Source organism: Chenopodium album, chromosome 7 (assembly GCF_948465745.1).
Source record: "Chenopodium album chromosome 7, dcCheAlbu1.1, whole genome shotgun sequence".
Taxonomy (NCBI): domain Eukaryota; kingdom Viridiplantae; phylum Streptophyta; class Magnoliopsida; order Caryophyllales; family Amaranthaceae; genus Chenopodium; species Chenopodium album.
The window spans coordinates 65707956-65722614 of record NC_137840.1 but is presented as its reverse complement, the minus strand read 5'-3'; the positions used below and the strand labels follow the sequence as shown (position 1 = coordinate 65722614).

At 37.7% G+C, this 14659-nt stretch overlaps 2 protein-coding genes across 2 annotated transcripts; both read right to left on the bottom strand.

Annotated features, from left to right (window-relative positions):
- Positions 1-594: 594 nt before the first annotated feature.
- On the bottom strand, positions 595-9458 carry LOC145640496 (uncharacterized). Its single transcript, XM_081691768.1, has 10 exons — positions 9227-9458; positions 8725-9120; positions 6415-6585; positions 5707-6160; positions 5340-5413; positions 4837-5297; positions 4366-4613; positions 3800-4079; positions 1142-1685; positions 595-1046 (listed from the first exon to the last, which is right to left on the bottom strand). Exons 1-10 carry the CDS (start codon positions 9456-9458, stop codon positions 595-597), a joined length of 3312 nt encoding a protein of 1103 aa, XP_081547894.1.
- A 647-nt stretch (positions 9459-10105) lies between these two features.
- Positions 10106-14622, bottom strand: LOC145638105 (uncharacterized). The gene is made up of 5 exons (XM_081689059.1): positions 14356-14622; positions 11401-11539; positions 11045-11076; positions 10709-10795; positions 10106-10580 (listed from the first exon to the last, which is right to left on the bottom strand). Exons 1-5 carry the CDS (start codon positions 14620-14622, stop codon positions 10431-10433), a joined length of 675 nt encoding a protein of 224 aa, XP_081545185.1. The 3' UTR covers positions 10106-10430.
- Between the last annotated feature and the right edge of the window lie 37 nt (positions 14623-14659).

Below are 14659 nucleotides of genomic sequence, written 5' to 3'. Positions count from 1 at the left end.
GTAGTAGGAGCGTGATATTGAATTAGAAGAAAGTTAATTCGGAAATATCCCAAATTAGAAGAAGTTGTACAGTAGTGCGCACACCACTAATGACGATTGACGAAGCAACCAAAAAATAAATTAGAAGAAATTGAATTGGGGATTATCCCAAATTCGAACCAATAAAAAAAAATTGGTAAATTGATGGTATAAATTGATTGTAGGGATTAGAATGTAGGATGTAGAAATTGTTTTAGAGATTAGAATGATTTTGGCTCCGATACCATGTCACGAAATAATTTTCCGTAGTTTCATTAGAGTGTAGAGTAGAGTATATATACAACCTAGCAAATAGATTAGGGCTCATGAGATAGGCCCGATAACTATACACTATACACAATAATAGGCCCTAACAATTAATGTACTCCGTATCAAGTACTCAGTATATAGACGATATACTGGTGCGTGGTAATCGCTAAATGTGGACAATCAAGAAGATTATTATTAATTTTATGGGAGAAACTAAGGTTATACTTAACAATATTTCTAGAAGCATTCTAATAATGGTCCAAAACATGGTCAATCCTTTTTTTTTTAAACAACCCTCAAAGGGAATTAGATTAATAAATCATTGTTCGCTACATCCAAGATACGAGTCGGGAAATTATTAATCCACACTTTTTGACCAAATTTCCAAGGTTGGAAATGAGTCAATTCATGTGCTACCCTATTCCCGCTTCGTTTAACAAAAGACCAAACAACATCAATAAAATTATAACATAAATCTAAAATGTCTTCGACAATGAGATGGAAAGAACTCGAACCAATTGCCTTTCCACGCAGCGTTTCGATCGCACCCAAACAATCACTCTCTACCACAACCCAGTTCATTCCTTCGTCCCTTGCCCGCTTTAAACCCAAACAAATTGCCTTAGCCTCAGCGATTTTAGTGTCCCATTTTTCAGCCCCTTGTAGGACACTATAGCATCGAACAGACCCATCGTGGTCCCTGATAATAGCCCCCAGACCCGAGCCAACATACACTAGAACCCCAGCATCCACGTTCACTTTGAAATATGTAAACAACAGGGGACACCACTGCACAACAAAGTTGCTGCCAGTTCCACCACTGCTCGGCTTCAGCTCCCCCCCCCCCACCCACGAGCCTTCCTCGCAATTCTCTCAACATAGGCAATAACTCTCACTGGATAAAAATCATCCCCTTCCATCACCCACTTATATCTCGCCCACCACACAACCCAACACAGGGTAATGAATTCTTCAAATTCATCACCATCCAATTGTTCAATACAAGCACTCCACCAATCAACCACATTACAAAAAGCTTGAGAAATAAGTGAAGAAAACTTACTTCTGCTCCAAATAGCACGAGTTAAATTGAAGTCTTTCAAAGCGTGAACGACGGACTCCGCCTCCCTACTACAGACAACACACGTTGGATCATAGTCATGAATACGGCGATGGATACCCTCCCTAGTAGGAAGAGCATTTTGACAAGCCCTCCACCCAAACACCTTAACACGAGGCAACACATTTAAATTCCAAATTTTGCTCCAAAACTGCCGACCATTCAAAGACTCCTCCACCTCGTCCTTCCCATTATCATAAAAAATCGCCCTATAAGCCGACCTCACCGAATACACTCCATCCCTTTCCAAGTCCCAACAAATGCAATCTGATGGTAACTGTAGGGAATAATTTCAAGCCTTTAAAATCCCACTAGCTTGAACCCCACTGTGATCATACACTAAAGTATGGTGGCGTCCAAAAGGGAAGAAGATAGAGCAAAAGAGTCGCTTACAAGTTTTTAAGGAACGTGTAAACCGTTCACGAGGTGAAGGTTACACCCCTTAACGATCTAAGAGATCGTCAACTCCATAAGGTCATGAACCAAATAAGGGTCCGGGGATGAAGGTACAAATCCAACCTAAAAGAGATTGAACCTGCCCTAATAATAGGCCTCTACTTTATTCTGCTCGTATTCATGTGCGCTTTCTGATTAACATACAATCAATAGGTTTAACCCTAAACCTGTTTATCTATGTTGGTTGAATATAATGCACAAACAAACTATTATTGGCGATCACTTGAATTATAATTACAATTAACCCTAACAAGATTATTAATTATCTTATTAAGCATGATTACAAGTACCAATTCCCTTTAAACATGCATGAAAGGTGTGATCAAGCAATAACTAATAAGCATCAAGCAACATAATAATAATCATGACAATAATGAATATCATAATCAAAACGATAATAATCATAAATATAATAATCATAGCAATCAGAAATATTAATAATCATAATTATAACAATATTCATGTTAAAGCATAATAAAAGTAAGATCCTAGGCATGATACTAACAAGATTAATAACAAACCCTAGCATGTCACTAAGCGATAAAAATCAAATCTATAACCCTAACATGATACTAACATCATAAATATTAGGAAGAGAATAAAAGGCATCATAGCAATCATATTTAATATTAAAATTAACCTAGACATGATACTAGGAATATCATGATAACAATATAAACATGATATCTACATCATAAATCAATAAAAGTACTTACTTGGATGCCTCGTACCTCTTTCTAATTACAAAATACACACGTTAGTAACTTCAAGGAAAATAATAATCAAAACAATTAAATTAAATAATTGAAATAGAGATTTGGGACCAAACCCTCAGAAATTAAAACCTTTCACGTCTAGGGCGAAGGCAACTTCGAATATGGATAGGTGTATCTAGATCTTGTGAATGCGGAATTTTATATGAAAAAGCAAGAAAGAATTGAATGATAAAGAAAGAATGTTTTTAATTAAGAATCAATGAAAGAAAACTTGTGAATGAAGAGAGTTGATGAATAAAAGATGTAGATGATGAAGATAGTTGGTGTATGAAAGATTGTAGGTCCATCAATACGGAGTTTTTAATACGATATTTATAGAGAAAATCAGCCAAAAAAGATAATTTAACAAAATAGAGTTTGAAGATCACAAAACAGCATTGGCGCCAACCCTGGCTAACTGGCGCCAGGCACCAGTGGCTAGCGCCAGGCGCCAATGGCTAGCGTCTGGCGCCAAGCCTGGTTCTAGGCGCCAAGGCCTGGGGTTGGACGTCAAACTGGATTTCAACGCGTTTTCGAAAATCTAATAAATTTACCGTACTGGAAGATAAAATAATATAATTCCTTCGAAAATGCTATTTGATCTTAATTAAAACTCTGAAAAGTCCTAATCGAATTAGGAATGAAAAGAACCTTCTAGAAGATTCTAGAAGACTAAAACCATTCCTAATTGCATTAGGAATGATAAATCATATTAGGCCCTCCCCTAGATCATTGGGTCGTACATAAAGCTCAAACCGGGCCTAGTTTAGTAAATTGGCCATAACTTCCTCAATATTCATCGGAATTGGGCTTATAATATATCGTTGGAAAGGTCTTTGTAAGCCCCATCCATCTACACCATTATTGGACCCATATCATGGACCAACCAAATTGGATTAGCTGTTTTCTTAAAATAAAGTTTTCCAAAACAGGGAGAAAGAAAAGAAATAAAAACTTTCCGCAACACTAGACCTTTCCACACTTTCGTTTCATTCGATTATGATTCGACGTGAAAGGTACTCATCGCCGGGTTTGGTTTTGGGGAGACACAAATGGGTTTCTACAGTAACCTATGGCTCAAAGGAATGCTCAAAATCATGTCCCTTTCAAAATGGAGATAAGTATGTGAAATTATATCCGACTTCCAACAACAAGAAGAGATTTCAATAAGCTCACTCACCTTCATATCCACATCAACATTACCCCTATGAGAAATAATATGATGCGACTGAGTATCCGGGATCCAAGGGTCGGACCAAACCCGAATGCTCTCACCATTACCAACACGCCATCGCATACCCCTCCTTACCACCCATCTAGCCTCACAAATACCTTGCCAAGTGTAGCTTGGATAAGAGCCAATATTTGCATTCATGAAATATGAATTTGGGTAGTAACGAACCTTATATAATTGCTCCAAAAGGCTGCCAGGGACATAAGCAATCTCCAAACCTGTTTTCCTAAAAGAGCCCAATTAAGGAGCTTAAAATCTTGAAACCCCAAACCTCCTTCATTTTTAGTTCGACACAATTTCTTCCAAGCAAGCCAATGTATCTTCCTTTCACCTTGCTTTTGACCCCACCAAAACTGAGCTACCAACGATCTCAACTCATCACAAAAAAAAAAAGATGAAAACTTAAAAAAAAACTCATCGCGTAGGTAGGGAGAGATTGGGTCACCGCCTTTATCATAACCTCCCTATCCGCCTTAGATAGTATCATCCCTTTCTAACCCTGCAACTTTTACCACAACTTTTCCTTCACCCCCTTTGTTATAACCTTCTTTGATCTCCCAACAACCGTCGGAAGACCAAGATACCAATCATGGACATCAACCAAACGAACCCCGAAACTATCTGCAATCTCAATTCTCTTCTCATCACGAACCCCCTTGCTAAAAGTCACGATTGTCTTCTCAAAATTAATGTTTTGACTCGAAGCCAACTCATAGGTCTCAAGAACCCCTTTAATCACCTCAACATATTGCAATGACGCCTTCGAAAAAATAATACAATCGTTTGCAACAGAAAGTGATTCACAAATGGAGCACTCGAGGCGATACGAATACCATGAAGACTACTAATTTCCTCGGCACTTCGCAAAAGATGAGAAAAAACGAACGTCAGCACACAAGATAAAAAAGATACGGAGAAATTGGGTCACCCTGACGAATACCCCTATGAAGAATAATAAATTCCTCCGTCGGCCTTCCATTAACCAGAACTGAGAAGGAAACTGACTGAACACAATCCATAACACGATTTCTCCATGACGCATCAAACCGAAATTTTGCTAACACCGCCTCCAAAAAATCCCACTTAATCCTGTCATAAGCTTTAGACATATCCAGCTTAAGAGCCATACTACCCTTCTTATTATTCAAATTCTTCATATGATGAAAGATTTCAAAGGCCACTAAAATATTATCAGTAATCAGTCTACCCGGAGTAAACGCACTCTTATTAACTACAATAATCTTGTCTAAAAATAATTTCAATCTATTCGCCAAGACCTTCGAAATCATCTTATAAACCACATTGCAAAGAGAAATAGGCCTAAAATCCGACATACAATCAACATCATTTTTTTTCGGAATAAGAGAAATAAAAGTCTTATTCAAAAAAGCAGGTTTGGGATCACCACACAAAATAGCCAACACAGGATTTGAGACCGAAGGTCCTACAATATGCCAGTAAGATTGGAAGAACAAAGGACACATACCATCCGGACCCGAGGCCTTAATAGGATGCATCTGACTAAGAGCGACTTTCACCTCCTCCGTAGTATACTCAGTTCTAAGAAATGCATTCATATCATTTGTAACACGATGTTGAAAATTTTCTAGAGCTTGTTCGATCATAGGTGGATTAGCCGAAGTGAACATATTCCGGAAAAATTTACTGCAATGCTCCCAATTTTCTCACTTCCGGACTGATGGACCCCATTCTCATCTTATAAGCGACGTATAGTATTTTTGCTCTTCCTACATGAAGCTCTCTAGTGGAAAATTTTAGTGTTTCGATCCCCTTCCGAGAGCCAAAAGACTCTCGAATGTTGCTTCCAATAGACCTCCTCATGGCACACTAACCTCGCAATGTCACGAACAAGAGCCTTTCTTTGTTCAATTTGAGCAGCCGACAATTTCCCACAATTCAGCTTTTGAAGCTTTTTTCGCTTTTTCCTCAACTCACGAAATGTTGCACCGAATTTCTCACTGCTCCATTTTTTCAGTCCCTCAGCACAAGCTTCCAGCTTTGACTCCAAAGAAAACGCACCATTCCAGGCCACATCAACAATATTCTCACAACCCTCATCAACTTGCCACATCTGCTCAAACCAAAATGGTTTATCCCCAAGCATCTCATTACATTTACTCCAGCCAACAAGTTTAATAGGCGCATGATCGGACCATTCTCTATCAGTATGTATCAAGTGTGCCTCCGGAGCCATGGCCAACCAAGAACCAGTAGCAAGCGCTCTATCAAGTCGACATTGAGTATTCTCATCACCCTCCCTCCCATTATCATAGGTGAAGTCATAACCTGTATAAGAAAAAAAATTCAAGCCACGAAAATTTCCGCATCCCTAAAATTAGCCATTTGCCACTCAGCTCGATCATTATGGCCACACTTCTCAGACGGGAACATATTCTCATTGAAATCACCAATGCTCACCCATGGTAAGTGTAATTTAGAAGCCAACTCCCTAAGAAAACTCCAAGAAAGATGACGGTTCCCAACCTCCGGCCACCCGCAAAACCCTGTAAGTCTTCAAGGTTCCTCTCCTAACCCCCTACCAATCTCAACATCAATGTGATGCATCGACATAGATCGCGGAGTAACATCAATATCCTTATTCCATAACAATGCAATGCCACCAGAACGCCCCATAGAATCCACCGTAAGGCCATTAAACTCACCAATTCTATCTTGAACTCTCCTAAATACGATACTACTTAGCTTCGTCTCTGATAAAAATGATGAATAAAAAGTTATACCGCAAGTGCACGGTGTCTGTTGTTAGCAGAGACTTAGCAAATATGGGTCGAATCCCACAGGGAGATAGGTTCTATTAGTTTTTGCCCAATTATTATAAACTATTTCAATAAACGAAGAGTGGTTTGATAATTAATTAACTAAAGTACGACAATAATAAAAATAAGGCTGCTCTCAGATAAATTAAAATCTAGGGCAAACGTTCGGTCCACCATGCTTATACCAAACCAAGAAATGCAAACAATCCATTAATAAACAAATTAGGTCGAATAATTAAAGCACTTATTAATCCTACGGTCGGGAATTAACACTTACGAATTAACATATGTAGTTCGGTCGCTAACATAATCAAATTCGCCAATTGTAATTAAGCCTCTAAAAATATGATCTTTCAATTCTAATTTTTATTAGCTAAATAATTAACTCGTGATATTGGCCAATTACATGAATCAAACAATAAAGCACAAATCAATTGGAATTATTCAAACCCTAATTCATAAATTTATAAATAATTAAGCACAAATAATCATGGTATAAACATGGCTTCCCTCATTTAACCCTAGAAAACGACTACTCACTCATAGTTGAAATAAATAAAACAAAAGAGATAAATAAACTTGAATTCATAATTAATAAAATAAATAAAGAACGAAAAGAATAATTGAAATACCTCGATGATTGAATTAATGAAGAATGAAAAGCTAGGGTTCAACAATGGAGAGAAAGAAAACTAAGAAGCGTTTAATCTAGAAAAATAAATCATAAGAGAGGAAAATAAGATCCCTCAAGTATTTATATTCAAGTCTAATTCTAAGCTAAATAAAATAAAAATAAATAAATAAATAAATGCATAAGCTACAATATTATTGGATTAGATGATGATATGGCAACAAATAAAGTCGGTAGACCGATGACGTGAAAAGAAGTGAAGACTTAAGGTCGCTCGTGGCTTCAAAACGCTGCTCAACCACTTGACCAGACCCGCGGCCGCAGGGTGGTTCCCGAGCCCTGGCAGTGGCGGCAGTGGGCATCGGGTGGCCGCAGGACAGACCCGCAGCTATAACCCTCGGGTGGCTGACTGCATCGCTTAGTTTCAAACACTCATAACTTCTGTTCTAGGAATCTTCTCGGGACGTGCAGCCTATCATTGGAAAGCTCTTCAAGTCTAGTTTCCAATGCAACTTGAATCACTTCATTACGATCTGTAGAACTCGAGTTATGGTCAAAACAGTGAGCAAAGGTTATTTTTGGACACCTTGCAAGCCTTCGTTCTTCTCCGTTTCTAACTCGAATTCGCTTCCGTAAGGTCCATAGCGACTCTCGTGGATGCTATTTTCATTTTCCATGCATAGAATCCTTAGAACCAACATCCACGAGCATAAATCCCTCGATCAATGAACTCGATCCATCGATTTCCATTTAAATATCATCTGTATCATCTCTAAACACTTCGAAAGCTTCCAAATGACTATGGAATCACCTGAAACATTAAGAAAAACACAAACGGAGCGTAATAGAGCGACATATAATGACTTATGCAGACATGATTCCAAAATCGACTAAGAAGACTATGAACAAGCTCTAAAACTAGCATAAATGTACCTAAATAAAACTATATAAATATGATTTATCAAAAAGCACCATCGACAGGGCCTCTATTCGAATTAGGTCCCGAAGACCCGAAACTGTAGAGGAATTGTCCAACCCTCTACAGTTTAAACTTAAAATACTCATTGAGTCCGGCGGATTTGCTCATTAGCAGCTTTTGCCAATCGCCATCCATCCAAAGAATCAATAGAAACATTTTTTTTTGAAACTTTCCCAACATCAATTTCAGCATCATCATCATCAGTTCTTACAAGCTTCCAAAGGGCCCTATCATTTTCATCTCTCATCACAACATCATCTGACCCCCCTCTCTCCCTAGCCAACTTCCTCCATCCCCTAGCAAACCCTTTAAAATTTTTCTAAAACCACCTGCTCCCCCAATAAAACCCCTGTCCCTTTGCTCACCTCACTGTCTATTTTATCACCCTCCCCATTTAAATTGTCCAGCTATCTTTCCCTCACACAACCCAACACCCTCCCCAACACTAATGCCCCCACCTGACCATCACAGCCATCCGACCCACCATTATCATTCAAAAGCCCACCTGCATACTTCTCCCCACTACCCATATCATCCTTGGTCAACACAACACTATTGTTTAAAGAATGAATGGGATAATTTATACCCTCAATCAGAAAATTAATATTTTCCCCCCTTTTATCAACTACTTCATAGCCATCATCACATAACTCATTTTGGTTCTCTTTCTCACCTTGTGGGGATTCATTACCAGGGGTTTTGATCACAAAAAGTTGTTTCCTTGCTGACAGAACCTCATCCAACTCCTCCTTCTCCTTCATACGACCCTTTCTAGGGGAAGCCTTCAGCCATCTCCCCCACCCAAGCTTTTCTTTTTTGCTTTTTTCGGACACCATAACACAATCGCGTTCGGAATGTCCTATTACTCCACAGTCCACACGCATAGCAAAAGAAAGGAAGCCTCTTATAAGCAAATTCCACCAATACAATGTTGCCACACTTGTCACGGACTCTTTGAACTCTACGTAGAGGTTTTGTTACATTTAGCATTACCTTCACTCTACGGGTACGGTCAAGACCAAGAGGATCCTCTTCAATCTCAACAACTTCGCCCATATTTGAGACTAACTCCTTGACGTCAGAATTAGACCGACAATTGAGAGGCAAGTGTTTAATTCGAATCCAAAACGGAGAATGGTACAAGGGAATTTTCTCCGGTTGTTCGGTCCCATCTACTTCCTTCAGAACAAGCAACATATTATCAAAACACCATGGATAACCATGCAACACCTTCTCCTTATCCCTCCAATTGAAAAATTGGTAGCATATAGGTTAGGCTAAGAACCCTAATAATTAATTTGTCCGACAACGCCCAAACCTTAGTCATGGTAGATTTAAAGGCATCCACATTATAAGGTCTATCAGTCACAATTCACCCAACAAGCATAAGGTCAAATTTTTCATTCACAATAGAATAATTAACAGCACCTAAGTCTACAATACCTCTTTCATCGACAACAATTCGCAATTGAGCATACCTGCTAGCAATTTCATCGCCAGTCTTACAACGCCGTCGAAAGGAAGAAAGGCAACAACCGTCCCACGGCGGTAGCAAAACCCTAAGCCAAGTTAGAGAGAACGAGCCCTTTCTTTCAAGGGAGTTTTTTTTTCCCTAAACATAGTCAATCTTTGTCTCAGTTCATTGTCTCCATATCCAGCCTCTGTTAATTTTTATGTGCAACTTTAGGGTATTATTTGTGAGATATAAAATATTCCAAAATTGCACATAAAAATTAACGGAGGTAGTAATAAGCAGGGATTAAGAATTTTTTTCAACTACGTCAATATGACATAGCTGTTGCATCATATCTAATATGTCTGACGTAAAAATAATGAGTGGAAAATGGACTAAAATGAAATTTTTATTTAAAAAAGGTAAACATACGAGCAACAGTCATAACACAGTATACAGATATGTTACCTACAGAAACATGCATCAGAATGTTTCATCTCAGATTTATATCATAACAGACGGACATTTGACAGATAGGTATGCCCCTTAAATCCTTAATCTGTCTATTACAACTATATTTGATAACTGGTTATGTACACCCAAACACCTACTACTGCAGTCAAACAAGCCGAGGTATCTCAGGAATGAAGCAGCTGCTCTAATCTGCATTACCTTGTTATATTAGGATTTTGTTGCGGAGTATACTACCAGTACATTCAGGCTGAACCAGGGAGGTTGGCTTCACCCCTCTCACCAACTGCATAACGAGATGTATCTGCGCTTAGACCTGATGAGTGAAGGTGCTTTCTCTTCTTCACAAGCTGTAAAGCAGTTTGTCTATCTTCTTGTGCCTCAACTAATTCAGGCTGCCCACATCAATAAATTAGGTATTAAGGAAACTCAATCTTGTTACACCATAGTACCATACTGTACTTGATCATTGATATGCAATTATGCAGGTATGCAGCCATGTAAGAAATAAAGAAAAACTAACCTTAAGGGCCAAAGCTTTGTCAAAGGTTTCAATTGCACTATCAGGCTCCCCAAAATTCAGTTGTGCTCTACCAAGGGTCGTCCAAGCCTAAAAGACAAATCTCAAAACAATATCAGAATGCCTCGTAATTAGAGCCAGATGCCAGAAAAAATGACATGGAATTACTGCAGTGTCTAATCTAATTATTATTAAGCCAACTGCTGTTGGCAGCATAAAATTTGTAGCAAAGAGGGGAATTAATCCATTACAAGCATAATAAAATTGTTTGTGTCACAACTATTGAAGCGAAATGAAAGGGGTATTGGGGTGTAAGGAGAACGAAATAAGATCAATTACCTCAGCCCATGATGGGTCCAATTCAGTGGCTCCTGCATAACAAGTCAAAAAACTGAAGTCAAATCAGCCGGTGATGTTATAAGCAAAATTATTTTAATCACATACATACACAAGAAGCTCACAAGTAAAATACACAATCAAGCATGAAATGGATTCTATTGGGAAGTAGAAAGCAGATATACCAACAATGAACAGCAGAGCAATTACATAAGCAACACTTGTATACATGTGAACTATAAGAGAAAACGCATAAATGAGGAGCTGAAAAAATAAGCATGTAAAAGCATTTTGACACAGTTTATGTAATCTAACACCTAAAGTACAAAAGAAAACAGACAAAGGAGAGTGTAGCGCACGAGTTGCTGCCTTCAAAGCACCCCAGGAATCTCCAACTTCAAGTAATACTTGAGCCTTCTGTTCGTGCAAAACAGCCTTTTCGGGCATCAAAGTAATAGCAGCCTCCCACTTTCCAAGTGCTTCGCGGTATTTACCATCCTTGAAATTAAGGGTGGGGAAGGCAGCATAAGATTCCAACTTCAAATAATTTTATCAACAGCATACTAAACACCAATTTTGGGGGCAATAGGATAACTACAAAAACATTTATTGCAAAAACAAACATGCTGGAATAGCTATTAACTTATACCAGACTAAGAGAAACACAGACAGCAGTGTATAGATAAGCCATAAACCGCATAGAAATCAAAGGACTCAGATGTTCACTGCAAAAAAGTTAAAATGTGCAAATGCTAAAAAACAACTAAAACCAACATTTGCTTGCTCTACATGCAGGACATCACTTAAGAGTTCCATTAGGAAACAATTATTCAAAGCATTTGGCTTGCACATTGAGAGGGCATTTATATAACGCAGTTAGGCAGATATGAAACTAGTCACAAATTCATAATTTCAGTTTTAAAACAAAAATCAAGATGAATTGCATATATAGGTGAGGTCAAGACAAGCTTGCTTGCCAATCCCACAGGAGCAAGAATAAAATCTGGAATGAAGTGTAGACTTTTTTAGCACAAAAAAATGCAATCAACTTGAAGATTGTTTTAAGAAAATCGATTACAGTTCAATTTTTCTTTACAGCTCTTCACCTTTCATGCAAAAGAGAAATAAGAGCAAATTTGCACACATGTTTCCGCTGAATAAAGTTACATGCTATAAGAGTTTTATTGAATAACCAAATAAACTCTGCACAGCTCAACAACCCATGTAACAATTTTTTTTTAAAAAAAAATTGAAAATAACAAGTACATTGTTGGTTGCTAGTCAATATCCCACCATGCCACACAGGAGCTCCAATGTTCTTCAAAAGAAAAAAACACAGACAAGTGGCCCTTCTTAGCTCGTCTAATATAAATTGGGCCTAGCCTAAGGATCATCTTTGGAAGTGGCCTTCTAAGATTAAGTTAAGGATAGAATGATAACCACACTTCTAAGCCCATCTCTCTTCATCTATTCCCTTTCCAACCCAGGCACTCTTTTACTACTCAAGCAAGTGGATGTCTGAACTCTGAAAAACCTCCCCTAAATATATGTGTTCCAACTCCCCCTTATATATGCTTACTAGTTCCTAACAGTCATGGCAGTTTGATTTTGACAACCTTTCACGGCCTCTCGAGCCCACAACATGAGTCAATTTCAACATCCCATGAATTATAACGCTCTCCTTCACAATGCTAAATACCGAATGACCTAACACAAGACCAAGTTAACTAGCTACACCTAGATTAGGCAGAGTCTAAGGCCCATTTGAGCCAGAATCTAAATTAGGTTGAAGGTATACACCAATAAATCTCTCGTTTGAGTTATTTCATATGCAGCACTCTTTACTTCACATCAGCACATGCTGCAATACAATCATTTATTAACAAGTAATCTAATGACAAGAAGAAAATCATGACCAATATGTTTATTAAGTAAGCATAACCAATTAAAATACTGTCTATAGCAGCCCTTGGAGAGGATGGATCCCAGAGAATGAAAAACACGAAGATCTCCTGTGATAGGAGCAAAAAATGTACACGTTCTGATCTTCTAGAAGATTTCAAAATGGGCAAAGATTAAACCATGAATTCTCCACTTTCAAGTTGAAGTCCCTGAGGAAAAATATAAAGGAAGAGATGAAGAGTATACTTCATAGATGTGGTGTGAAATTTGATGTATGAGGATGATATGAAATCCTCTAAAGTACAAAGACACTTACAGAATAAGTTTACGTCTTGGCCCATAAAAACAAATCTTGACATTCAGGGACGTCTCCCAAGAGTGGAGTCTTACAACAAGAAGAAGCCTCCTCTAGTGGATTCTTAGATTTATGCTCCTTATAGAGAATGGCATACATCATTTTCAAACCAAGCACATCTCAAGAAGATGTCCTTGGAATGAAGAAACTATGGGAGACCAGTAGTTGGAACTAGAAAGGATTCAAAAAAATTAACTTAGATTGGTTACTTGGTTAGCAATGACCAATCAAGCTCCTTGATTAAGACTAGGAGGGATTATTATAAAGCAATTTCAGCTAAATTAAGGTTCGGTATTAATCAATCAAGCACGTTCATGTCATTTCCTTTACCATGTGAGTAACACTGCTTTGAACTGTTTCACAAATGGTACATGTTGAATCTTATCACCCCATTCTCTTCTTTTAGACTAAAGATCCTAAAAGAAGCCATTCTGGGCTGCAGAGAACAATATAATATCGTATCTGCTTCAACGAATTCGTCTATATGGTATACACAGGAGAGACTTAGTATCAACACTATTTGTGATAGAAGGCAAATTTTACTCTATTTTTCTTGCAAACTTCAAGATACCTCTCCAAATTATGCTAACTCAGATCATTTTTAGGAATAAAGCCAACATTTGAATCATTATAATATAATGTCCACATTCAATTATGACTCTTCAGCAAATGATAAAACATCAAATTATCTCTAATACAACTATCTTAAAAAAGGTTATACTATCTGAATTTAACTACAACTTCATTAAACTATAATAACAAATTGAACCAAAACCCCTATCAACCCAAGTAAACAAAAGAAACAATCTTTCCAAATTCCAATAAGATAAAAACAATATTAACAATTTTAAGAAGAAAAAAAAAAAACAAAAAGAACAATTAGGTTAAACTTCAAAAAATCCTAACAATCAGAAACCCAACTGCCCAAAAAAAGGAGGGGGGAAAAAAAATCAAACGATAACACAAACTAAAAATTTGCAAAATTTCAAAGTTAAAGTAATAATTAAATTTCAGAAACCCAAATAAGCAAAAGATTAAAAAAATAAAGAAGAATTACCTCAGCAAGCTTGTTTCCTTGTTCATGGAAAGAATCGGCAAGAGAAGAATCAAGGGTTTTATTGGGAATTTGGGGATTAAGTGAAGAAGGAGGAGAGTTTGATTGTTTAAGTTGATCATCTTCTTCATCGTTTTCAAATGGAAGGTTAGGTATTGCTAACCGCTTGCTCCCGCTCTTCTTTTTCCATGTCATCTTCATTTTCGTTGTTTCTGGATTCTTTGTGTTTTTGCTCTGTTTGATTCCAGGTTTCAAGAGAATAGCAAACATTTGTTGCTGGAGTTAAAATGTCAATTTACGTGTCATC

What these genes read in the sequence shown, in the direction of transcription:
- LOC145640496 (XM_081691768.1), bottom strand. Translation starts at nt 9,458, where the DNA reads ATGTTGCTTGTTCTGAAGGAAGTAGATGGGACCGAACAACCGGAGAAA. An exon ending in AAATGTAACAAAACCTCTAC is followed by an intron (nt 9,121 to 9,226) that starts GTAGAGTTCAAA and finishes GTGGAGTAATAG; the next exon opens with GACATTCCGAACGCGATTGT. An exon ending in CAGTTTCCTTCTCAGTTCTG is followed by an intron (nt 4,614 to 4,836) that starts GTTAATGGAAGG and finishes ATTTTTTCGAAG; the next exon opens with GCGTCATTGCAATATGTTGA.
- LOC145638105 (XM_081689059.1), bottom strand. Translation starts at nt 14,622, where the DNA reads ATGTTTGCTATTCTCTTGAAACCTGGAATCAAACAGAGCAAAAACACA. An exon ending in AAGGAAACAAGCTTGCTGAG is followed by an intron (nt 11,540 to 14,355) that starts GTAATTCTTCTT and finishes CTTAATTTCAAG; the next exon opens with GATGGTAAATACCGCGAAGC. An exon ending in TGGACCCATCATGGGCTGAG is followed by an intron (nt 10,796 to 11,044) that starts GTAATTGATCTT and finishes TTTGTCTTTTAG; the next exon opens with GCTTGGACGACCCTTGGTAG.